Source organism: Pelodiscus sinensis, chromosome 17 (genome assembly GCF_052426305.1).
Source record: "Pelodiscus sinensis isolate ZL-2025 chromosome 17, ASM5242630v1, whole genome shotgun sequence".
NCBI lineage: Eukaryota > Metazoa > Chordata > Testudines > Trionychidae > Pelodiscus > Pelodiscus sinensis.
The window spans coordinates 4482316-4508401 of NC_143068.1; the positions used below are offsets into that span (position 1 = coordinate 4482316).

Genomic DNA, 26086 nt, shown 5'->3' on the forward strand with positions numbered 1-26086 from the left:
GATGTCATTATTCCCCTTTATTCTGCTCTGGTGAGGCCACATCTGGAGTATTGTGTCCAGTTCTGGGCCCCGCACTACAAAAAGGATGTGGAGGCATTAGAGAGGGGCCAGCGGAGGGCAACCAAAATGATTAGGGGGCTGGAGCATATGACCTATGAGGAGAGGCTGAGGGAGTTGGGTCTGTTTAGTCTGCAGAAGCGAAGAGTGAGGGGGGATTTGATAGCAGCCTTCAACTTCCTGAAGCAAGGTTCCAAAGAGGATGGAGAGAGGCTGTTCTCAGTAGTGACAGATGGCAGAACAAGGAGCAATGGTCTCAAGTTGTGGTGGGAGAGGTCCAGGTTGGATATTAGGAAAAACGATTTCACTAGGAGGGTGGTGAAGCACTGGAATGGGTTCCCTAGGGAAGTAGTGGAGTCTCCATCCCTAGAGGTGTTTAAGTCTCGGCTTGACACAGCCCTGGCTGGGTTGATTTAGTTGGAATTGGTCCTGCCTAGAGCAGGGGGCTGGACTTGATGACCTTCTGAGGTCTTTTCCAGCTCTATAGTTCTATGATTCTATTAAGAAAAATTTCCTGTCAGGGTGGTTAAACATGAATAAACTGACTGGGAGTGGGAGAAGGTTGTGGAATCTCCATTACTGGAGATATTTAAGAGCAGGCGAGACACCTCTGGGCAGGAGCATATTGACGTTTATCCCTGTGGGACTGAGGCCTTCAGCTCCTATTTGCTTAAATTCCCAGGAGTCATTTACAGGCCTGGACACTATGCCACGGGAGCCACCACCCTGACACTCCTGCATGGGGTTGGAGAAGGGGACAGTACCTCCCAGGCATGAGCTGTTTCCTGGGATCCTGTTTGGTCTGGATTACCAGAGGGGGCAGGACTGGTTCAGGAGCAGTAAGGTTTACCTCCTCCTAGTGCAGAGGGCCCCATGCGGTTGTCTGGGGAGCCCTGCTGCATGGGTCCATACAGATGAGGGTCTGAGATTCATGTTGCTCTGCAGGGATTTCTGGCTGCTTCTGACCTGAGGGAGCCTGGGGAGGCCAGCCTATGTAGAACTTGCTCTGAGAGGTGGCACATGCAGTAAACACTCCAGCTCCCCTGTTGCTTATCAAGCCCAGCATAAGGTCTTTGGAGCCCTGCTCATGGCTATCAGTCAGACCCCAGAGTGCATAGCTCCTTAGCTCTTTGCACAGGGTGAGCTGTGGTCGGGGTGTGCGGGCTGCAGATTTCCTGTTCAAAGAGCGGAAGTGCACTCGTTGAGCCCAGTGAGCGAGTAGGGAGAGCGCTGGGAGCTGCACGACACATACTGGAGCACCCACCCCTGGGCTGAGAAGCTCACTTATTGCCTTCGCATCTCAGTGCTGCCCCGTGAGTTCCCCCACCCCACAGGTGAGTGTGTAGCAGCGCAGTGTGGAGCCTACATTCTGCTCTGACACAGACGTGTCTTTGCAGCACAGGCCGCAGGGATGGGTGCCAGCGCACAGGCTGAGCTGGGGGAGGGGGGCAGGGAGGCTGCAGCCTCACATGGAAAGGGAGCAGTTTCCTGGATGCCATGTCAGTCCTGTAGCGCAGACAAAGCCTCAGCACCCCAGGCCAGTGCAAGAGAGTGAGCCCAGGCCCTGCTCTGTTCACTCCCTCTGGGGCACCTGGCATTAGCCACTGTCAGCAGACAGGAACCTAGGTTAGAGGGACCTCGGTTTGACCCAGTCTGGCCGTTCTTATGCTCCAAGGAGTATTTCACGTGGAACCCTGTTGCCAGGTAGCACCGGCAGCAGCCAAGGCCGGGTTCAATATCTAAAGGTTCCTTTCACAGAACTGGCTCGAGCCCCCACCCAGTAACCTGGCAAATGCACACATCACCCCGGGCACACATGGGAGGCAACGCTTCCCCACTCGCAAGCACAGAGTCTTAGTGTAGAAAAGAAACGTTTCATAAAAGAGGGAGAGAAGTAACGTGACATTCATGTGGGGAAACACCCCAACCACAGCTCAGAACCAAAGCACGAGTCAACATCCCAGCTCTAGTAGGTTTGGCAGTGGCCTTGGCCCCTCAGGGTCCCAATGTACGTGTCCCGTTCACATGCCCAGCCCTTCTCTGCACCCTACGCAAAGTTGCTGCCCTTAGGGGAGACCAGTGTTCCGAGGTGATCTGCAGAATTCACCTGCCATCTTGGGGGGGGGGGGGTAGGAGGCATTTCACCCACTCTGCTGGTCACTCACCATCCACTGGCTCGGTGCCCTCTGGCACTGCTCTGCTGACTGCCTGCCGCTGCTCCTGCCAGTCGCCTGCCACTCCCGCCAGCTGCTTGCTCCTGCCAGCTGCTCGTGATGGTTTTGGTTCTAGGCCAAACCTAGTGATTTCAGCTCTCTGTGATGTCAGCTTCTCAGTGATTTCAACTCTTGGGCTGCAGCACAGTCCAGCCAAAAGATTCAAGTATCCACTGGAATAACATTTTAAAATAAATAAACAGGCTCCTTATGGAGTCTATTTTAGTTCTATTATTAGATAGGGGGTGGACAGGTTGAACCAGTCTCACAGCCGACGCATGGAGGGCATCTAGCCTGCTGGTTCAGAGCACTGCCCTTCCCCACAATTGACTTCACAGAGTTTGGAAGAGAAAGTCTTTGCTATCCGTGATTCTTTACAATGACAGTGTCTCTCTTTTGAACTGAATTAAACACAGTTTGCTTTTCTGCATTCCCAATAACTGCAAGCATTGGTGGCCATATTTTACAATTCCTGCATTTAGGATTAACGTGGTTTGTGACCCCACAACAGCCAAAGTGGTTACAATAGGCAAAATACCATTCTAACAATTGACTATCCATCTATCAGGCCTAAGCAACTGAGACTATGGCTGTGTCTAGGCTACATCCCTCTTTTGACAGAGGGATGTAAATTAGACACTTTGAATGTGCAAATGAAGCAGGGATTTAAATATCATGTGTTTTATTTGCATAATCGTGTCATGGCGCTTTTTTGAAAAAATGCCATTTTGAAAGTAAAACCACGGTCTAGATGTGGTTCTTTCGAAAACAGCCTGCTTTTTCGAAAGATCCTTTACTGATTTAAATCCCTGCTTCATCTGCACTTTCGAAGCGTCTAACTTAAATCCCTCTGTCAAAAGAGGGATGTAGTCTAGACACAGCCTTAGTCTACACAGCAACATTATTGAAAAATAACTAGTGTTATTTTGAAATAACACAGTCCACGTCTACACATAATTATTGAAATCCTGTCAAGCTGGAGGACTTCTTACTCTGATTCCTTTAACCCTCATTGTATGAGGAGTAAGGGAAGTCGGAGGAAGAGCGCTCTATTTCAAAATAAGTGCTGTGTAGACAGCACCAAAACTCAGAATAAGCTATTTCGAAATAAGCTATGCAATTGACGTAGCTCAGTTTGCTAGCTTACTTCAAGTTAAGCCCTACCGTGTAGATGCGCTCTCAATGAACTCTATTTACATTACCACACCCAGAATTTGTTTCCCATTCCAGTGTGAACTATATTTACATAACAGTTGAATACCTTGCAGGGCTAAGCAGCTGAATGAACACCCTTTCCCATGCCAGTTGGCCCGAAGGATAAAGTATTAAACAACGGTTTAATTCCGAAAACCTCCCCTGTTCCCGTTCGCTACAGAGAACTTTTACAAGGAGGAACAACCGTATTTGACAGTTTGTTCACAGATGATAGCGTTGGTATGAGTATCTGTACCTGGCTTGTCTGACCCTTGAACACCTTGGTTCAGTAGCCAGAGGCGAGACAAAGTAGCACTCGAGGGTTTCTGCAGGAACTTGGTGTAACGATCCTTTGGAGTCAGAATTTATGATTAGCTTTACCTTCAAGTGACCCTGTGCTATCCGCTCTAAGGAGAGCTGGGCTCCTTCAGCAGGAGGCAGGTCCTGTGTTCTACTCAAAGTTCCTTCTGCAGGCGCAGCTCAAGCTGTTTTCACAGCGCTCCTGCATGGCTTGACTCAGCCCTACCAGGTACAACCTCTTGTGGGCTTTCATCTCTATCTGGTTGGGATAAATTACAGGAAGTCCTGGCACGAAAAATGGCTCTTGCGCAAAAGGGCGGGGGAGTTGTGCAAAAAAGGAGCCGTCTACACAGCTTTTGTGCAAAAACCTCTTACGCAAAAGGGATCCGAGGAGGAAATGCAAATGTGAGCGTGACATATGCAAATGAGCTCCCCATTCGTATTTCCTCTTGTGGAAGATGATTGCAGTATAGACACAGCCTAAGGGTATGTCTACACTACCCCGCTAGTTCGAACTAGGGTGGTAATGTAGGCATACCGCACTTGCAAATGAAGCCCGGGATTTGAATTTCCCAGGCTTCATTTGCATAAGCCGGCCGGCACCATTTTTAAATGCCGGCTTGTTCAAACCCCGTGCCGCGCGGCTACATGCGGCACGGGCTAGATAGTGGAACGAGGTGTACAGATAGTGCGGAATGGCTTGCTAGTTCGAACTATCTAGCCCGTGCCGCGTGTAGCCGCGCGGCACGGGGTTCGAACAAGCCGGCATTTAAAAATGGCGCCGGCCGGCTTATGCAAATGAAGCCCGGGATTCAAATCCCGGGCTTCATTTGCAAGTGCGGTATGCCTACATTACCACCCTAGTTCGATCTAGGGGGTAGTGTAGACATACCCTAAGAGAGCAGTAGGGTTGCTCAGACCTCCAGTATGAAGCTGGAGAAAAGCCTGTTGAGAGTCTTTGGGTTAAGAGAAGAGGTGAAAGCAACAGGGGTGATGTTGTGCTGCAGGCCTGCTAGAGACCATACGACTACAGGGAGAAGGCAGATGAAGCTTTCTTCAGACAACTAACAAGTTTCTAGATCACAGGGCCTGGTTTTCGGGGGGGGAGGGGCTTCCTGGTGCAAATGATGGCCGAACCAACTAGGAGTCATGCCCTTGACCTGCTGCTCACAACAGTGGCCTATCCAGAAGGGCCTGACATTGGGTGGATGAGCACAGGGGGGTAGTAAGCTCCCACACTCTGGCCCTACTCCCTGGACAGAGCACCAGCAGAGCAGGATCAGCCTCAGCCCCGCTCCCTGGTCAGCGTGCCAGAGGGAGGGGGGTCAGCCCTGGCCCTGCTCCTTGGCCAGAATTTTGTGTGGAAGGTGCCAAAACAAGGGCAGAGCGGGGGCAGCGGGAGCACTGGGCAGCTTGTGGAGTGGAGTCAGCCCCTGCACTCAAGCCCCATTTCTTGGTTGGAGCTCCAGGCGGCGTGGGGTCAGCCCCCGCATCTGATCTGTGTGGGTTTGGCTTGGATGAAAAGGGGGTGGGCCACAGCCAACTCGGGCCCACTGTGACTATGCCACTGGAGAAAGCAGCGCAGCAGAATCCAAACCCTGGACTCCAGAAAAGCAGATTGGGCTTCATTAAGAGGAGCATTGCCAGCAGATTGAGGGAAGTGATTATTCATCTCTATTTGGCATTGGTGAGGCCACATCTGGCGTATTACGTCAGTTTTGGGCTCCCCATTACAGAAAGGCTGTGGATGCATTGGAGAAAGCCCAGCAAAGGGCAACAAAAATGATTAGGGAGCTGGAGCACATGATTTATGGAGAGAGGCTGAGGGAACTGGGCTCATTTAGTCTGCGGCAGAGACGAGTGAGAGAGGATTTGCTAGCAGCCTTCAGCTTCCTGAAGGGGGATGCAAAGGGGCTGGAGAGAGGCTGTTCTACGTGGATGCAGATGACAGAACAAGGAGCAGTGGGGGTCTGATTTGGATAATGGGAAAAATGACTAGAAGTTTGGTAAAGCTCTAGAATGGGTTACCTGGTGGCATCTCCATCCCTAGGGGTGTTTAAGTCTCGGCTTGACAAAGCCCTGGCAGGGATGATTAGTTGGGGTTGGTCCTGCTTTGGGCAGGGGGCTGGGCTAGATGATCTCCTGACGTCTCTGCCAACACTCATATTCTATGATTCTATGAAGCCAGATCTTACCCAATATTCATGCTGTTGCCAATCCTTTTGTGCTTAGACACGAAAGGCTTATATACAAACCAGTGTTATAAATGATTAACAACCCACGTATCTACTATGAGCTCAAGCCCTTCGAGCAGGTTGTAGCAGCGATGTTACAGACTGCTGGCTTGTAAAGTCTCTTCCAACCTACAAAACATTGGGAAACCCTCAGTCCATGACCCTGTTAGTGGCAAATACATCGTGCAAAGTCTCAAAAGAGGAAAGAGGCAGCATGGAGATTCCTCAAGGCAGGGAGGCAGGAATGGGGCTGGGAGGCCATGGCCCCATCACGGTTGAAAGTGTTAGGGTTACGTCCTTAAGGCAGAGTGAGGAAGCAGGAAGGGGGCGGAGATGCCTGAGCTGTTGGTGGCATTTTGAGGGTGGAAAGAGGCATTGTGGGAACAGGCCCTGGGGAGAAGCAGTAGCAGTAGAGCTGTCCCATCTATAAGCTGGTTCAGGGTGGCTGCTCTAGGGTCCGTGCTTTGGGGGGCCCGCTTGAGCAGCCGCCTCAACCATCCTATGGACAGGACAGTCCCCCACTATAGCTGGGGGGTAAAGGGTAGCCTGGGAGTTACCTGGGGGCAGGTGGGAGGATGGCAGGAGGGATTGTCCCACCTCGCACTCACTGGCAGCAGAAGCCAGTCACCTGGCAGTCTGCTCTGTTCTGCCTGCCCGTCACCTCCCAGCCACTATGCTCTGCTTCACTGTGGCGACGACAAGCAGAATGACCGGGCTCTGCCACCCTTCTGAGAGATGCATGGAGCAGAGGGAGCAAGCTATGGCCCGAGTGCACCTTTTCCTCCCACCATGGAGCACAGTGGGCTAGGAGATGGGCAGCAGAGCCGAGCAGGTTGCTGGTAGCTCCAGCTCCCATCGCTGTGGTGAGCACAGTGGGGCTGACCCCTGCTACTGCTCCATGCCAGGCCCTGCAGGTAATCCGCTGGCTCATATCACTCTGGGGAGGGGAGCTCAGGCAAGGGAGCTCAGCAGCCGGAAGGGGCGGAAAGAGACAGGGCAGAAGGGAGGTGGGGCTTGGGAGAAGGGGTAGAATGAGGCGAGGGTGAAGGCTGCAGCAGGGGTGTTACACTGGGGCAGTAAAGGGATGCTGAGCCCTGGACAGCAGAAGCAGTGCGATCGTGTCACAGTGGTAATCTCACTCATCCTGCCCCAGCAAGCTCAGGCCCGGCCTTCCGCTCAAAGGGGGAGTATTGGCTGGAGACACTCGTCAGGAGTCAACAGGTGAGAATTGGCCTTGGCACGGCCCCCAAGTAACTAGCAGTTAAAATGGCTGAGCCCTAGTCTTGGCCTCTGTGGCATCGCTGAGTGTTCCTGCCACTGCAAAGCTTGGAGCGCAGGGTTGTCACGTAACACACTGAACTCCTCTGTTGGGAGGAGACGGGGGGGATCACACACATGTATCTGGGCTGGAGGTGCATGGGGCGATTTGTTCCTGGGGCCGTTCAGGGACTTGTCTTTGGATCTCACTCTGCCAGAGCTGAGCAAGCCACTGCTTTTCAAAGGAAATTGCTTGGGAAGCCCATATCACTGGAACACAAAGGCTGAGAACAAGGACAAGGACTGAGATTGTCCCAGCGATTCTGAGGCTGGGACTGCACCTGGAGCATATATCACAACTGAAAAAGAGGACTGAATTAATGCTTCTGGGAGGAACTATAAGGTTTGAATTTCTTGGCTTGGGTTTAAATTCTCCACCTGGATTCTGCATAAAATGTAGATTTGAGTCCTTTAGTAGGAGCATAGAATCACAAAATAATAGAATCAGGGTTGGAATAGACCTCAGAAGGTCATCGAATCCAACCCCCTGCTGAAATCAGGACCAATCCCCAGTAAATCTTTCCAGCCAGGGCTTTGTCAAGCCAGGATTTAAAAGTCTCTAGGAAAGGAGATTCCACCATCTCTGTAGGTAACCCATTTCTGTACGTCACCACTCTCCTAGGGAAAGAGTTTTTCTCTAATATCCAACCTAGACCTCCACAACTGTAAATTGAGCCCATTGCTCCTTGTTCTGCCATCCATCACTACAGGCAGCCCCCGAGTTACGCGGATCCGACTTCCGCAGTTACGAACGGGGATTTTCTCGCCCCGGAGAACTGGAGCGGCGGGATGCCTGGCCCCGCCGCCTGCCTCCTCCGGGGTGAGAAAAGCTGTTCCCCGTCTTCCTGGTCTGCTGGGGGAGCCAGCAGACCAGGGAGACGGGAAGCAAAGCGGCGGAGGACCCGGGGAGGACCCGCGGCCGCTTCCAGATCAGCTGGAAGTGCCGCGGGTCCGGCTGGGTCCTCCGCGGCTTTGTTCAGCGTCTCCCTGGTCTGCTGGGGGGGGGGGGGACGCAGCTAGTGCCCCCCCAGCAGACCAGGGAGACGTGGAGCAAAGCCCGGGGCCTGTGGTAGAGCAGGTGGGGCGCTGCTGGTTGATCCCGCAGCACCGCTCCTTGGCGCTACTGGACCAACCCGGCAGCACCCCAGCTGCTCTGCCCCAGGTGTCCCCAAGTTAGCCGCTGCTGAAACTGACCAGTGGCTGACTACAGGAAGCCCAAGGCAGAGTTGCTCTGCCCCGGGCTTCCTGGAATCAGCCGCTGATCAGTTTCAGCAGCAGCTGACTTGGGGACGCCTGGGGTTCTTAAGTTGAATCTGTATGTAAGTCAGAACTGGTGTCCAGATTCAGCCGCTGTTGAAACTGATCAGTTTCAGCCGTGGCTGAATCTGAATGCCAGTTCTGACTTTCATACGGATTCAACTTAAGAACAAACCTACAGTCCCTATCTTGTACATAACCCGGGGACTGCCTGTACTGAGAACAGCCTCTCTCCATCCTCTTTGGAAGCCCGCTTCTAGGAGCTGAAGGCTGCTATCAAATCCCCCCTCACTCTTCTCTTTTGCAGACTAAATAAGCCCAATTCCTTCAGTCTCTCCTCATAAGTCATGTGCTCCAGCCCCCTAATCATTTTTGTTGCCCTCTTCTGGACTCTCTCAGCCTTTCTGTAATGGGGGCTTCAGAACTGGATGCAATACTCCAGATGTGGCCTCACCAGTGCCAAATAATCACTTCCTTAGATCTGCTAGCAATGCTCATACCAATGTAGTTCAGTATGTTGGTTAGCCTTCTTGGCTACAAGGGCCCACTGTTGATTCATGTCCAGCTTCTCATCCACTGTCATTCCCAGGTCCTTTTCTGCAGAACTGCTACTTAGCTGGTTTGTCCCCAGCTGGGGGCAGTGCTTTACACTGACGATGCTTCCCATCCCCTCATGCTTTGCACTGACTGGGCTTCCTCTCCCTTTGTAGCACATACAGACGAGTCAAACAGTTCATTGAAGCCGACAGGAGCAAGTGCAGAACTCTGCACTTGTCCTTGTTGAACCTCATCAGATTTCTTTTAGCTCAATCCTCCAATTTGTCTGAGCCACTCTGGACCCTATTCCTGCCCTCCAGCATATCTACCTCTCCCCCTAGTTTAGTGTCATCTGCAAATTTGCTGAGGGTGTAACCCATCCAATAAAGATGTTGATCAAAACCAGTCCTAAAACCAAGTTTGGGGGGCACTCCGCTTAATACTGACTGCTTAACCAGACATCGATCTGTTGGTCATTACCCATTGAGCCCGATGAGCTAGCCAGCTTTGTATCCACCTTAGAGTACATCTATTCCATCCATACTTCTTCAGCTTGCTGGCAAGAATACTGTGGGAGATCGTATCAAAAGCTTTGCTAAAGTCAAGGTATCTCACGTTTACCACTTTGCCCATATCCACAGCTCCAGTTACCTTGCCAGAGAAGGCAAACAGGTTTGTCAGGCAGGACTTGCCCTTGGTGAATCCATGTTGTCTATTCTTCTCTTCCAAGTGCTTCAAAATTGATTCCTGAAGGATCCCCACCATGATTTTTCCAGGGTTTGAAGTGAGGCTGACTGGTCACACTGAAGAGCAGCAGTAAGGAGCTGGTGGGGTGAAGGATGCTGCGCTGGAGGACGTTGTGGACTGCTACAGCCCTGTGCATGGTACCTTTGCTGTGGAAGGTTTACCAGTCGATGTGCCTGGGGCTAGGTCCTGCGACCATCTCGGTGGCCAAGTCCTGTGGCTGTGCCAGCTGTATTGTGGCACTCAACAGCTCAGCCTGGTTTAATGAACGGTATGATCCAGCGATAAGTCCTCTGCTGACAAAACACACTGCCAAGATCACCCCAGATGTCCTTTTATGGTGGCTGGTGAGTTACAGAGTCACAGCAATTAAACCAATGAAGGCACCTCTTCAGGCCCACCATGAGCAATTCTGGGCCCCATGATAGACCAATCAATGAGCCCTCTGCTTCTCTCCCCCGCCCACTCTGAGTGCTCGCCCCATGAGTAGAGAGCCCCTTGGCCAGTTGCAGTCCCCTTCTCTGCCTGTCCAGAGGAACCCTTCTCTCTAACCTGCCCAGAGCAGCCTTGGGCTGGCCACAGCCCCTTCCCCTGCCTGACCAGAGGCACCCGTCCACCCCACCTGCCTGGAGGACACTGCACCAGCTGCAGCCGCTCCTTCCCTCTCTTCCCCAGGCCCAGCTCAGTAGTATTTGATCCTCAGCCACCCTGGAACCAGCATAGGGCATTTCAAAAGCATCTTTGAAGAGAAGCTTTTCCCCAGAGCAAAGTGCATCTGGGGAAGGGAAGGGAGGTGCAGCTACAGCTAGCCCAGGGCTCCTTGTGCTGCAGCAGGAGGCACTCAGGACTTCTCTGGGGGGGAGGGACTTGTGGCTCCAGCTGAGGGAGGGTACATGGGGGGGGGGGCTCACAGCTTTGGACTTGGGGGGAGAGTGTAGGTGGGAGGAGAAGAGCCAGGGACTAGCCTCCCATGGGGGGGGGGGCATTTGCCATCCATATACCCAGGCCTTTGACCTGCCAGGGCAATTTAAAAGGGCCCAGTGGGGTTCTCAGCTGCCACTACAGCCCCTTCATGTTGCCTGAGCCCCTGGGCAATTGCTCCCTTACCCTCCCATCAGTGGACCTGCACCTCCTCCTACTGTGACCCTTGGCAGACGAGCCCATCCTGGGGCTCCTCAGGGCCATGGCAAAGCAGAGGACTGGGGCAGAGGCTGGTGAAGGGGGGTTCCAGCACCATAGTTGGGGTGACTATGGTCAGGGCGCTTTCACATGCCTCAAGATGCTGCTGGGAAGAGCGGCCTGGGGTGGAAAAAGGTAGCCACCATCACCAGCAGTTCTGGCCCCTGCATGCAGCTCCTTGCTCCCACCCCTGCAGCTGCCAGTCCCCCTGCAATCAGCTCAGCCAGGAGCAATTCTGGGGGTGCAGTGCAGCATGTGGCATGTAAGCTGAAAGGGGCAGCAGTGGGGAGTGTGAGCTGAGCTGGAACGCTGGCCTTGTCTTCACTAGGGCTGTGTCTAGACTGGCAAGTTTGTCCGCAAAAATCAGCTGCTTTTGCAGAAAAACTTGCCAGCTGTCTACACTGGCCGCTTGAATTTCCGCAAGAGCACTGACTTCCTACTGTCTGAAATCAGTGCTGCTTGCGGGAATACTGTGCTGCTCCCGTTCGGGCAAAATCCCTCTTGCGCAAATCATTTGCGCAAGAGGGCCAGTGTAGACAGCACAGTACTGATTTGCTAAAATGGCGATCGGCTCTTTTTTGCGCAAAAGCGCGTCTCGATTGGCACAGATGCTTTTGCGGAAAAGTGTCTAGACACTCTTTTCCGCAAATACTTTTAATGGAAAACTTTTCCGTTAAAAGCATTTGCGGAAAATCCTGCCAGTCTAGCCGTAGCCTAGGAGTTAGCACACACAGAGTTACGTAGCGCCCCAGGAAGGCCGGGCTGTTTGGAGGGATTCCCCAAAGTCCCATGCCGTGGAGTTCAGCCTGTTTGCGCCGCAGGCCTAGTTTGCATCTGGATGTGATGGTGCATTAGCTGTGTCAAGGTACCAATCGTCATGGCGCCATGAGCATGTCAGGCTTGGAACAGTCTCTTGGAGGAGCTCCATGGGGCTCCCGTCTGATGCAGGATGGGCTTCCCTGCCTCCCACGATTGACCCTCTGGGGCGTCAGCCCTGCTGCTTCTGTGTGATCACAGAGAATTCAGTGAGTCCGGCCGAGGCAGCCTGCTGGCGGAGGCGTATCTGCTCTGCAGGGATTCATTCCCCTCCCCAAGTACTTACACTCCCCAGTTCCCTGGCCCACAGCATGGAGAAGTGAAGTTTAGGGCACAGTCCCAGAGCCCCAGCCATGCTGTAGTGAACCTGTTTTCAGCTCTGTCAGTTTGACCGTCTGTGGCAGTTCCCAGCTGAGTGAAAGCCCCGCTCCCTCCAGAATGCCTACCTTTGGCCGCCCCTGCTGAGAGGCAGTGAAAGCCATGAGGCAGTGGGGCGTGATTTGCGTCTCTGGCCCCGTTTGAACTGGGTCTTTTTCAGTCCCTCATTGACTCTTCAGGCCACGCAGCCTGGAGAGGTGGCGCACAGTCCTACATCCCTTGGTTTGCCCTGAAAGCAAACTTCACCCTTGTCCCCTTTGGGGTAATCATGCAATGCATCAGGGAAACTGAGGCACACACCAGGGTCATTAAAAACCCTGAGGCACACACCTGGGGCAGCCTTTGGTAAAGTTGTACAGGCAGGGTGGGAAGAACTGCCCCAAGCCTGCAAGCGGAGGATGTAGCACAGCAGGAACAAGGGCGTGTCAGCCCTTCTGTCAGAGCCCGAATTGCCTGCCCTGCTGGACGCTGGGCTTGGTGGCTCTCCAGGCAAACCCTATCTTTGTTTGTGTTTCTTCAGAGGCTTCAGGGCTCAGAGCGCAGCGCCCAGCTCCAGGAAATACTCGAGCACGTGTTTGATGTTCTGCCATCTCCACCCATGGATGCTCGGCCCATCTCCCGCTGCAGGACATGTGCCGTGGTGGGCAACTCCGGGTGGTTGAGGGGCTCCCTCTACGGGCGAGCGATTGATGCCCACCACTGGGTTCTGAGGTGAGTGGGGCTCACCTCCTGCCTTCCATCAGCCCCCTGCAGCCACTCTGCTCAGGCAGGGCCACTCTCTGCCCACTGGCCTGGGGCGCAGATGAATGCGGGACCCTGTCCTGCCCTGGGGGCATCTCACGGCACTGGTCTCTGCCAACAAACGGGGAGGAGGTGCCCCCACTACGGCCAGGCAGCTCAGGCCCAGTGGCTCTTGGGCCAGCTAGACATTGGGCAGGAGGGAGCTCCCAGGCAGGGCAGGAGGCAGGCCCTGGAATTTGTATTGCTGTGGCACATGTGCCATGTTCAGCTTGTCTGGAAACTGCTGGAGGAGAGTGGGGCACAGCTCTGGGACTCCAGCTAAACCTAAAAATCAGCCTGTGAGCACTGGCCACCATGATGGACAACTCCAGCTCCAAGCCTTCCCCCACCCCATTCACTGCCAGCCAGGAAGGGTCCTGTGCCCCAGCCCATCCTGCCAGCTATTGCAAATCCTGAGTGCTAGCATTCCCTTGCAGCCAGGGCATGTCCCCAAGCCCTCAGCCAGCCAGGGTGGGTGCCCAAGCCCCTTTACTCCTGCTAGCCACGCCAGGCCCCCTGTGAGGCTGGGAGTGCCAGGTCCCAGTATGTCTGGCCAGGCAAGCTGCAGCAGACTGAACTGTGCTCTCTCCTCCTCTCCCCAGGATGAACAGGGCGCAGACTGTCGGGTTTGAGGAGGATGTTGGAATGAGGACAACTCACCACTTTATGTACCCAGAAAGCGCCGTGGACCTCCAGCCTGGGGTCCACCTGGTGCTAGTCCCCTTCAAACCACTGGACTTGAAATGGGTGACAAGTGCCTTCTCCACGGGGGAGCTGCGCCAGTGAGCGTGGGGCCTGATCTGCTGGGACGTGTGTATGACTCCTTCAGGGGCAGTCTCCTGGATAGGAGACTCTGGAGGGGCATAACTCACTTGCCCCTGGAGGAGGCTGTGTTTTCGCTGGAGCCGTCCCATGGTGCAGGGCCTTAGGGGGTGGTTCATCCTGTTGGGCAGCGGCTCACCAGAGCCCACATCCCCACACAAGATGCTTCACACCTTTGTCCATGGACGGGGGCTTGGGAGGCCCACCCAGAGAATGGGAGCTGGAAGAGCCCCAGATAATGTGCCCTCTCTTCTCGGGAGGGGGAGGGGGGTCGCTCTGGCAGCTAGATTGTTTTCCCCTTGTCCATGAGGGTTCTGTGAGTCTGCTTCCCCTCAAGCTGGGAGGAGGGGCAGATGACCATTTTGCGGGGCCCCGGGCAGCATAATTCTGCGGCCCCCCCCTTTGCCACGGCGCATGCGCGGGGCTTTTTGAAGCGCGGGGCCCGGGGCGGCTGCCCCGTTCGCCCTGCCCTATATCCGCCCCTGGCTGGGAGCACTTCAGACATGGTGTTTGGCTTGCCTCACTGCAGACCAAAGGAGACTGCAGATTGGCCGCTGGTAGAGAGGGAAAGAACATTTGCACAGACCTCAGGGAAGGAGCATGTCTTACAGCTGCTGGCACCAGCAGTGGCATCCAGGCATGCGCCATTGAGCAGGGGTAGGCTCAGTGGCTTCATGACATGCTAAAAGCCATGCTGGCTCTTGAGCCAGGGTCAGCAGCTGCACTGATAACAAGGCAGCAACTCAGCTCCTGCGAAGGGTTGTACAGGCCTTGGCCTCACCCCTGCTGGATTGTAGCTATCCTGGTTGGGGCCAGAAGAAAGCCATGCCCATGTTGCTGGGGGCAGTGCTTTACACTGACGATGCTTCCCATCCCCTCACGCTTTGCACTGACTGGGCTTCCTCTCCCTTTGTAGCACATACAGACGAGTCAAACAGTTCGTTGAAGCCGACAGGAGCAAGGTAAGGGGGTTTGACTGGAATGTAGCCGTGTTAGTCTGGTGTAGCTGAAAGGACTATGTAGCTGAAAGGACTCTGTAGCACTTTAAAGACTAACAAGATGGTTTATTAGGTCAGTTCCTTTTTGCTCAACAAGATAGTTTATTAGTGTTCGTGGGCCAGACAGTTCATTCATGCTTAAATTCGACACTTTACACCTAAACTTAAACAAAGACATCAATTATCTTACCCATTACAAGGATAGCTTCTCCAATTATCATCTCTAATATCATTAGCTCACAGACATTTACCCTCCCTCCCCCATCCTCCTTCTGTTCTGAAATGTGATTTGTCCTTTTCACGTGTGTTCATTTTTTTAATTGTATCCTTTGGTATATATGGTTGTGACAATTTTCTTCCACTATTTGATCTGAGGAAGTGGGTCTGGCCCACAAAAGCTCATCATCTAATAAACCATCTTGTTTAAGCATCACAGATAAGTGCAGCCCTTAACTGCATTCCAAAATCTTGGAGTGCCCCCCCACAACAAAAATTAGTGCCCACCCCTGCCCTAATCTCCTGCCCCAGCCCTGAGCCCCCTTCTGCATCCAAACTCCCTCTCAGAGCCCACACCTCATCCTACATCTAACAGCGACAAACCCACCACCTCACATTCTGGCCTCTTGCATCCTGAGTCTGGGAGAGGATGGCCAGGTCTTCAGGGCGAGTGATTCTCATATAGCCCTTGCCAGAACGTTACCATTGCTTGATGCTCTGAATGGGTGGCGGGGTGGGTGGGGGAAATCATTCATAAAGTGGCCAAGGGCTAACACTGGAACCCAGTTGCATGGGCAGTAGGTGCCACCACCTCTGTATGTTGGAGTCTGGGGCAGGTGCTTGTGACGTGGCTTCCAGCATGTTAAAGGCCTACGGGCCAATTGTGCTCTGAGATCCCTGAAACATGCCAGGCATCCAATCATTTTGGAAAGAAACCAGCCCAGTCTCAAAGCCCCCCAGAACTGGGTGCAGGAGCACTCCACCTTTCCTAGCTGCCCCGTGCAGAACTATAAACTCCCGACGCTCCTCAAAAACAGCACAGGCCATGCAAGATCTGCTAGTGCTTCCTGGCCATTTCCAGAAGTAGCTGCTTACAGTGTCCTAGAAGGTCCAAGGGAGGGGACTGCCCCTCTTCTGGCACGTGCTTCTGCCAGGCACTGAGTGATAACCACTGCCCACAGCATGCCCACGACCCAGTACGGGCTCTCATCTCAGATCATATCCAATAGAGCTCCTGCCCTGAGTTCCCCGCCAGTGAGCACCCAGCTCTGCACAGTGAGAGATGGGCTCTCACTGGTATAGTCGCTAGCCCCTTCTGAGCAGAGATGCAAGTGGAGATGAACAGGGGCCCGTTAGCCCTGGGTAGGACAATAGCAGAATCCCATTGCATTGTGTCAACCTGTTCTCTTCTTCACAGGTGCTAATCTTGAACCCTGCTTTTCTCAAATATATCCATGACAAATGGACACAGCATCATGGGAGGTATCCGTCCACTGGCTTCACAGCATTGCTCTTTGCCTTGCACACCTGTGATCAGGTAAAAGTCCAAGTGGGTGGAGCCAATACCTATGGCCTGTGACGAGGACAGGAAAAGTTGGAGACAGCTGTCAGCCAGATACTAGGCTCAGAGGAGTGGGGAGAAGCTGCTAGGTCGAGTCTGCATGCTGAGCCCATAGATAGATAGCCAATTCACATGCCATGGCCAATGCAGCTGGCTGCCCATAGGCTGCCCCTGCCCCCCCAGCTTGGTGACCTCTGCCCCCAAACTGCAGCATCGTACCTGGTCAGCTCAGCGTGGTATAGAAGATGAGGTTGAGAGAGCCCTCAGCAGGCCATCTAGATCAACCCCCGGTCAAATCAGGACCAACCTCCAACTAATCATCCCGGTCAGGGCTTTGTCAAACTAGGCCTTAAAACCAGCTAGAGATGGAGAGTCTACTACCTCACTAGGCAACCTGTCCCAGTGCTTCACCACCTTCCTAGTGAAATGGTTTTTCCTAATATCCAACCTAGATCTCCACTTGAGACAATTGCTCCTCATTCTGCCATCTGCCATTACTGAGAACAGCCTCTCTCCATCCTCTTTGGAAGCTCCCTTCAGGTAGTTGAAGGCTGCTATCACAGCCCTCTTCTGCAGCCTAAATAAGCCCAATTCCCTCAGCCTCTCAGAAAAATCACATGCCCCAGGCCTTAATCATTTTCATTGCCCTTCACTGGACTCATCCTTTCTGTAATGGGGAGCAGAACTGGTCCAATAGTCCAGATGTGGCATCACCAGTGCCACATAGAGGGGAAGAATCACTTCCCTTGATCTGCTGGCAATGCTCCTACTAATGCAGCCCACTACGCCATTAGCCTTCTTCGCAACACGGACACACTGACGACTCATCTCCAGCTTCTCAGCCACTGTAATACCCAGGTCCTTTTCTGCAGAACTGCTGCTTAGCCAGGCAGTCGCTAGCTTTAGCAATGCATAGGATTCTTCTAAGTACCTGGGCAGCTCACTGTGGTACCCAGGAAGCGCATAATGGGTCAGAACAATGGTTCCGCTAATCCAGTATCTTGTTTGTGACAGTGGCCAATACCAAGTGTTTCAGCAGAAATGACCATAATAGGAAATCGTCACGTGAGTCATTCACTGTTGTCCACTCCCAGCTTATAATAAACAGATAAGGGACACCCAGAGCTTGGGGCTGCATCCCTGCCTAGTCTGGACTTAGCCTGAAACTTGCCTAGGTCTTTGTTAACACTGTTATAAGCTAGGACTTCACAACATCTCCTGGGAAGAAGTTCCATGGGTTGACTGTGCTTTGTGTGAAGAAATACTTCCTTTTGTTTGCTTTAAACCTGCTTCCGGATAATTTCATTGGGTGACCCTATTTTTTGCAGTCTAATTTACTGTTGCCACACTGTCACGATTTCATAAACCTCCATCATATACAACCGTACACGGCTCTTCTCCAAGCTGAGCAGGCCCAATCGCATTAATCGTGCATCACGACAATTGTGCCATACCCCCCCCCAATAGCTTTTGTTGTGCTTTTCTGAACCTCTTCTAGTTGTAATGTATCTTTTTTTTAGAAGGGGGAACAGCCTCTGCACGGGGTGGACATACCAGAGATTTGGTATTTTCTGTCCCATAATGCGATTCCCATTATGTTTGCTTTTCTGACTTCTGCTATACATTATGTGGATGTTGCCACAGAACTAGCTAGGGTGACTAAGATCTTTCTCCTGAGTGGTAATAGCTAATTGCAACCCCCCCCCCCATAAGTTTATACATATAGTTGGGATTAAGGTTTCCAAGGTGTATTACTTTGCAGTAATCAACTGAATTTCATCTGCCTGTTTGTTGCTTAATCATCCAGTTGTGCCTGATCCTTTTTTGTAACACTTAACAGTCTACTTTGCTCCTGTGTAGTTTTGTATTTTCTGCAAAATTCACCACCTCACTGATTACACCTCTTTTTAGATCAGTTATGTATATTTTGAACAGTACTGGTCCCAGTACGGACCCCTAGAGCAGTGGTTCCAACACGGTGCCCACGGGCGCCATGGCATTTATGTGCGCCCACATAGTGACCAAGGCTGGCCCGAGCCATTCTTGCACCCCGGGTCCCGGATACCCAGCATATGTGCGGCTCCCGCCCCGGGAGCACAGCGCATGCACAGTGCTGCCCCCAGGCACGCAGCACATGCGCGGCCCCTGCCCTGCCCTGCCCCTGGGTGCCTGGCAGCCCCAAAAGATTGGGGATCACTGCCCTAGCGGATACCACTAGTTATCACTCAGCAATCTGAAAACTGGCCATTTCTTTCCACCCGCTGTTTCCTGACTTTTAACCAGTTATAGATCTGAGAGGCACATCTATTTCATCAGCTGCTCAGCATGGTGCAGGGCATCTCAGAATGGTGCCTGGGCAGGGTACCTGGCCTAGCACGGGGAACAGAATGCACCTGCTCTGTATTCACTCAATAGTGGCAGCTCCTGTCTGATGGAGCAGTGTTTCCATGTCACTCTGGTTTGGCTTGGTCAAGCGCTGCCAGTGTGTGCAGGTGGGTGCAGCCACACATACCCACGCAGGATATTTAATTTTATGTTTTTTTCCTATTAATTTTGCAATTGCAAAACTCTGGGGCTCTGCTGCCATCCCCTGCAGGTTGCAGTATTTGGCTTCGGCGCAGACAGCAGTGGGAACTGGCACCACTACTGGGAAGGAAACCGTTACGCAGGAGCCTTCCGCAGAACCGGCGTGCACAGTGCTGATTTCGAAATAACCCTCATCAAGAAACTGGCAACTGAAGGAAAAATCTTCTTCTACCACTAGGTAAAGGACCTGATCCAGGTCTCTTCAGTCACTGCTGTCTCACACATCAGCCTAGAGGTGCATCACACTGCAGGGCTTAGAACATAAGAATGGCTGTATGGGTCAGACCCAAGGTCCATCTAACCCAAAGACACTGATCAAGCGATTTGTCTCATGCTATCCATCACCAGCCTCTGACAAACAGAAGCCAGGGACACCATTTCAATTCCCTGGCTAATAGCCTTTTATGGACCTCACCTCCATGAAATTATCTAACTTCTCTTTAAACTCTGTTATAGTCCTAGCCTCCTCTGGCAAGGAGTTCCACAGGTTGACTACACGCTGTGTGAAGAACTTTCTTTTATTAGTTTTAAACCTGCTACCCATTAATTTCATTTGGTGTCCTCTAGTTCTTCTATTATGGGAACTAATAAATAACTTTTCTTTATTCACCCTCTCCACACCACTCATGATTTTATAGACCTCTATCATATCCCCCCTCAGTCTCTTCTTTTCTAAACTGAAAAGTCCCGATCACTTTAGCCTCTCTTCATATGGGACCCGTTCCAAACCCCTAATCATTTTAGTTGCCCTTTTCTGAACCCTTTCCAAGGCCAAAATATATTTTTGAGGTGAGGAGACCACATCTGTACACAGTATTCAAGATGTGGGCGTACCATAGTTTTATACAGGGGCAGTAAGATATTCTGGGTCTTATTTTCTATCCCTTTCTTAATAATTCCTAACATCCTATTTGCCTTTGTGACCACCGCTGCACACTGTGTCGAAGTTTTCAGAGAACTATCCACGATAACTCCAACATCTCTTTCCTGATTTGTCATAACCAAATTAGCCCCCATCATACCGTACATATAGTTGGGGTTATTTTTTCCAACGTGCATTACTTTATACTTATCCACATTAAATTTAATTTGCCATTTTGTTGCCTAGTCACTCAGTTTCGTGAGATCTTTTTGAAGTTCTTCACAGTCTGCTTCTGTCTTGACTATCTTAAACAGTTTAGTATTATCTGCAAACTGTACCACCTCACTGCTTACTCCTTTTTCCAGATCATTTATGAATAAGTTGAACAGGATTGGTCCCAGGACTGACCCTTGGGGGACACCACTAGTTACCCCTCTCCATTCTGAAAATTTACCATTTATTCCTACCCTTTGTTTCCTGTCTTTTAACAAGTTCAAGGCTTAATTCAAAATAAGCTATGCAAATTGAGCTACATCAAATGCATATCTTATTTCAAAATAGGGAGTGTCCACACAGCACTTATTTTGAAATACAGGCAGTCCCCGACTTACGTGGATCCGACTTACGTCGGATCCCTAGATACGAACGGGGTGAGGCAACTCCCGCACATGCGCAGCAGCATTCCCGGGGCTCGCTCACCTGGGTCCTAGGATCCTCCTCCTCCTCGGGCCGGCTCCGACTGGGGTCCCGCAGAGCTGCCGGGCAGAGGAAAAGTGCCTCCCCACGCCTGCTGCCCCCTCCCCTGAGCAACAGGCTGCCGAACAGCAGACAAAAGCAGCCTCTCCGCCCCTCCTCCCCTCTATACATGCCGGGCTCCTGGAGTGCAGCAGCGTCCCCGGGGCTCGCTCACCTGGGTCCTAGAATCCACCTCCTCCTCCTCTTCGGCCGGCTCCAACTGGCCTCTGCCTGCAGCAGCTGGCCACAGGGACAGGGATCCCGCAGAGCTGCCGGGCAGAGGAAAAGTGCCTCCCCACGCCCGCTGCCCCCCCCCTCCCCGCGGCCTCGCATCCTGCACGCCTCCCCCGTCCCCCCCTGCCAGCAACAGGCTGCCCCCTCCCCTGAGCAACAGGCTGCCGAACAGCAGACAAAAGCAGCCTCTCCGCCCCTCCTCCCCCTATACATGCTGGGCTCCCTGGGCAAACAAAGACTCCACCAAAACAAACAAAGTGCTGGCCTCATTGTGTTAGCAAAAAAAGGACCCTCCTCCTAGAACCCTGGGTGGTGTGTGGAAATAAAGCTATTAGCTCAAAGCATGGTGCAGAGCTGTTTGGTATTTGATGAGTTACTCCTTTAGTCCTGAGTTTGTCACAGGGACAGAAATAGATGTGAAATCTTCTGAACAGGGGAACAGACAGCAAAACAAACATTAGAGGGGAGTTAACCTTTCCCTATGCTATCCAAAACTAAAAAAAATGTTTGGCTAGAGTTTCCCCTACAATATGTACCAGTTCCGACTTACATACAAATTCAACTTAAGAACAAACCTACAGTCCCTATCTTGTACGTAACCCGGGGACTGCCTGTACAGCACTCCTCCACCAAATTCCCTTATTCCTTGTACAATGGGGGTTACAGGAGTCGGAGTAAGAAATCTTCCAGCTTGCCAGTATTGTGACACTATTTTGAAATAACTGCCTGCTATGTAGACATGGACTAAGTTACTTTGGAATAGCGTAAGTTATTTCGAAATAGTGTTGCAGCATAGACATACCGTAGGAAACAGCACTGCCTCTCATGGGTGTATGACTATCCTGCATGTCCAATGGCACTGGGAACAAGACTATTCAGTGTTGCAGTGGCACCAATTTATCCTCATAATGCCTCATTTCTTTCGTTTTGCTTAACCAAGAGGAGACGCTGTCGGGGGAGGGTGTTTGTCTAGCTGGGTAGCAAGCCTCTCTTCTCTCCCCCCTCGCTCTCTGCTATCGTCACTCAACCCCCAATCCCAGCCCCTGGAGGTTGGACAGGGTCAAACTCCCTTTGGACAGCTGAGAAACAGCAGCTCAAGGACATGTCCTGTGACGCAGAAAGGCTGCAGCAGAGCAGGAGCGATGCAATGTGATGCTGCCAAGGACAACCTTGCAGTGCAGCACATTTAGGTTGCCTATGACCTGCTTGCTTGCTCCTTTGAATATGAACCAGCAAAGTGAAGTTGATGAGCCATTCCCTGAGGCACAGGGTTTTACTGGGAACCCTAGGTCAGCTGTATGCATAGCAAGTCACTAATAGCCAGCATGTAAGGCTGTCTACATTGGCACGATCTTGCACAAAAGCAACTGCTTTTGCACAAAAACTTGCTGCCTGTCTACACTGGCAAGAATGTATACACGTTCTAATGTATGAAATCAGTGCTTCTTGCACAAGCACTCTGATGCTCCCGCTCAGGAATAAGCCCTCTTGCGCAAGTGTTCTTGCACAAGAGGCCAGTGTAGACAGGCAACATGAATTACTTGTGCAAGAAAGCCCTATGGTTAAAATGGCCATCGGCGCTTTCTTGCGCAAGAGTGTCTACACTGGCATGGATGCTCTTGCGCAAAAGCACATGCCAGTGTAGACACTCTCTTCTGGAAGAGCTTTTGCGCAAGATCATGCCAGTGTAGACATAGCCTAAATGCTTTACAGACAGCCAGGAACTAGGGCTGTCGATTATTTCATAGTTAACTGTGATTAAACTAAAAAAATTAACTGTAACTAACTGCATAAACAACAGAATATCAACTAACATTTAGTTACAGTTGTGGATGTTTTTCTACATTTTCAATATTGATTTCAATTATAACAATACAAAGTGTACAGTGCTTACTTTATATTATTACAAATAAATGCACTGTAAAATGATAAACAAAAGTTATTATTTTTCAGTTTACCTCATAAGTGCAGGAGTGCAAACTCATGAATGCACAACTGTACAAACTTTACTTTTTGTTTATTTGGTTACAAAATTGCACTCAAAACCATGTAAAACTTTTGAACCTGACATTCCATTCAGTCTTACTTCTTGTTCCACGGTTCACTAAGGCAAACAGATTTGGGAAGATACGGCTATCTGCTTCTTATTTAAAGTAATATCAGGTGTTCAAATACCACTTTTGTAGTCGGCATGGAAGGTATTTACTGCCAAATATGCTAAACACTGTATGCCACTTCATGCTTTGGCCACCATTCCAGCAGCCAGACCTACCAGTAACCCCTTCTGGTCACCAGCACTGTGACCTGTATGGGTGGATAATATTTAAGGCCTTCTAGATCCATACCTGAAATTACCATGTTAAAGCCTTGATGTGAAATCAGGTCCCCTGGAGGTGCCACCTCAGACAGGGTTATTGGGGTAGGGGGAGAAGGTGGAGACAGACATAAATCCCTGTCTAGCATTTGGCTGCCTCAAAGTGATGTCTATTGAACCAGACGGCAATTAAGATATTGCAAAATCTGCGAGAAAGGAGTATCCAGGGAAAAACCACCAGTCATGGTCAGGGGAAAGAGGGCTGCTTCTGACCAATGGACTTTTTTGAGGGTGCAGACACATTTTAAGTGGCACCATAAAATGATTTCATTTCAGAACTTCTATGGGGTGCACTAAAAATATTATTTCTTTTTTCACAGTGCAAACACTGAAATTAATAGATTTGAAACTGTAGAAAAATATAATAAATTTCAGCTGGTATTTGCTTAGCAGTGTGAATAAAAAAAAGTAGCAGATAATTGCAGGTTAAGTCTCGCAACGGTGTGTGTGGTTTTTTTTAATCATTCAAGAGCCCTAGTTCTAGTGCTTTTGCGGAAAAGCATCCATGCCAATCTAGATGCTCTTTTCCGCAAATGCTTTTAACGGAAAACTTTTCTGTTAAAAGCATTTGTGGAAAATCATGCCAGTCTAGACATAGCCTCTGTGTCTGGAGTCAGACCTTGGCATAGGTTTCACCTCTGTCCCATCCCACTTGCTGAGCATTTGCCATACCCAGCTCAGAGTCCATGTTCCTTAGCTCAGAGACACCCTCAATGAGGTTGGAACACTGTCCAATCCCCACATGAGGTATTTGGTTTAGGAAGGTAGGATGATTTAAACTTCACAGCTAAAATTTTTACATCTTATTTCAGTCTGAATTTGTCTAGCTTCAGCTTCGAGCCATGGGTCACTCCTTCCCATCGGTCCCAGAGAGGAAACAATTGAATTAAGGGTGCCATCACATTGGCTCTAAGGTGCCTTAATGGTGCATTCCCATAGCCTGAACAGACCATATTATTTTAACTTAAATACTTGAGATTTCTTGGGCTGGCAACGTTTGGTTTAGGGATAATTCCCTGCAACATAGTCTACACTAAATTACTGCTATGTGCTTGCAAACGTAACTCCATCTTGATGTCCCCGGTTACAATTCCAGTTTGTCCCAGAGTTATGCCTGTACCCCTATTTAAATTTGCTTTTCAACTGTTCTTAATTTGGTATCATCTGCTAGCTTCTTTAACATGCAGTTTGGCCAATCACTAATATAAACAATCAGATCAGACCCAATGTGTCACCCTGCCAGTATACTTTGCCATTCATCATTAACTTTGTGCTCCTGCACATAGTTTTCAATTAATGAACCACTATTGGATCAAAGTCAATGAATACATTTTAATAAATTAATTAAGTTACATTGAGTCACTCTACCAAATGCTTTACTAAAACCACAGATGATGTATTTATTACAAAAAGGTAAGGACATGGGGAGTGAAAATATGATCCAGTTAAAAAAGTTGAAATATTTTTAAAACAGCCAAGACCGGTCTCTTATTAACACAGATCACTTTTCTTGCACTGAAAGAGCAGTTTTGAGCTGCCCTTATGCAAACATGTGGTTCTTGTGTGCTAGGCCTTACACTTTATTACCTGAGAGCTTCTGCAGGGAAAAACAAGAGGGGTCTGCCTATTCTCACACATCTGATATTGTATCCTGTGAACATATTTGTAAATATTCTGAACATAAAAGTAATAATGGGGGAGAGCGGGTTGTTTAATGGCAACTTCAATCCATTCAGCATCCCATGACAGGATGCTGCTCCTCCTGCAACAGCAATTCAACAGTGAAGAGTACGAAAGGCTGCCCTCAAGAGAGTCTGTGCAGCCTGACAATGGCTAATGAAAAATCCTCACAGGAACAAGGGTTGAGTTGTCCCATCCACAAATCAATGTTAAATAAAACATGATGAGATAATGATGGAAGGATGGGTGGGGCCATCCAGCAATTCCAGGTATTTTCTTTTTGCACACTCAGCGGGTCACTTGTGTCTTGAAGGATTTCTTTCTTCTCTGCATTCTTCATGGCTGCAGTAATTTCATATCTATGTTGTTTTTCCAAGCTCAATTTTCTTCTGAATGGCACGAGCAGAGTGATAGATCAAGGAGTCTATGAGGCCTGCCACTGAAAGAAGAAAAGAGAAGAATCAGCCCAGACATTCCACACTGCAGTGAAGAAAATGCCTTATCGCGTGGGATAAGCATAGAAATCTTCCCCAGTTACAAAGTTCCAGCTCCACAGCACAGAGACTAGAACCCTAACAACCCTTTGGAAAAGTGTGGAGACCCTGACCTCCAATGGAGACAAGATGTGATTATGCTTCTCAGAACAAAGAGCATCCTCAATAAGGGTATGTCTACACTAGCTCATTAATTCAAGCTAGGTAGGCAAATCAGGCAACCGGAGTTGCAAATGAAGCCCGGGATTTAAATATCCCAGGCTTTATTTGCATGTTCCCGTCCGGTCGCCATTTTGAAATTTCACTAGCCCGAAGTAACTGCCGCACGGCTGCACGCGGCAGTGAAACGGTAATTCGAACTAAGGGCTTAATTCGAATTAACTGTTACTCCTCATGGAATGAGGAGTAACAGTTAATTTGAACTAAGCCTTTAATTACCGTTTGACTGCCACGTGCAGCCGTGCGGCAGTTACTTCGGGCTAGTGAAATTTTAAAATGGCGACTGGATGGGAATATGCAAATAAAGCCCGGGATATTTAAATCCCGGGCTTCATTTGCAAGTCCGGTTGCCTGATTTGCCTACCTAGCTCGAATTAAGGAGCTAGTGTAGACATACCCTAAGACAGATACACATGCACTGAAGAATTAAAGAGCCAAAAGAATAAAAACAAAACGCCCCTCCGTTGACAGGTGGGCTCCTAGTACTGTGTGTTTCATTGTGCATATTTATTTTCAAG

General features: G+C 50.6%; 2 protein-coding genes across 8 annotated transcripts in view; one reads left to right on the forward strand and one right to left on the reverse strand.

The window, feature by feature from the left end:
* Window positions 1-1238: 1238 nt before the first annotated feature.
* LOC102448658 (CMP-N-acetylneuraminate-beta-galactosamide-alpha-2,3-sialyltransferase 2-like) lies at window positions 1239-25369 on the forward strand. Of its 2 annotated transcripts, none has more exons than XM_006126691.5 (8): window positions 1239-1391; window positions 9886-10200; window positions 12747-12937; window positions 13609-13788; window positions 14745-14790; window positions 16241-16360; window positions 18981-19148; window positions 25233-25369. In XM_006126691.5, the coding sequence occupies exons 2-7, from the start codon at window positions 9949-9951 to the stop codon at window positions 19146-19148; spliced, it is 957 nt and encodes a 318-aa protein (XP_006126753.2). In that variant the 5' UTR covers window positions 1239-1391; window positions 9886-9948; the 3' UTR covers window positions 25233-25369. The 2 variants fall into 2 exon arrangements, with proteins under 2 accessions (XP_006126753.2, XP_075757540.2); XM_075901425.2 differs by having other exon boundaries at window positions 1240-1391; window positions 9840-10200.
* The window catches only part of ERGIC3 (ERGIC and golgi 3), an 84942-nt gene continuing 83349 nt past the window's right edge, over window positions 24494-26086 (reverse strand). For all 6 annotated transcript variants that reach the window (XM_075901424.2, XM_075901419.2, XM_075901420.2 and 3 more), the window contains one exon: window positions 24494-25294. In XM_075901424.2, coding sequence (XP_075757539.1) covers window positions 25215-25294 — 80 coding nt within the window. In that variant the 3' untranslated portion in view covers window positions 24494-25214. The remainder of the gene's footprint in view (window positions 25295-26086) is intronic.

Excerpts from the sequence above, each read along its gene's own strand:
- LOC102448658 (XM_006126691.5), top strand. The coding sequence starts at position 9,949 with ATGCTGCGCTGGAGGACGTTGTGGACTGCTACAGCCCTGTGCATGGTA. Across the intron at positions 12,938-13,608 it reads GCCCACCACTGGGTTCTGAG|GATGAACAGGGCGCAGACTG; the intron begins GTGAGTGGGGCT and ends TCCTCTCCCCAG. Across the intron at positions 13,789-14,744 it reads TCCACGGGGGAGCTGCGCCA|CACATACAGACGAGTCAAAC; the intron begins GTGAGCGTGGGG and ends CTCCCTTTGTAG.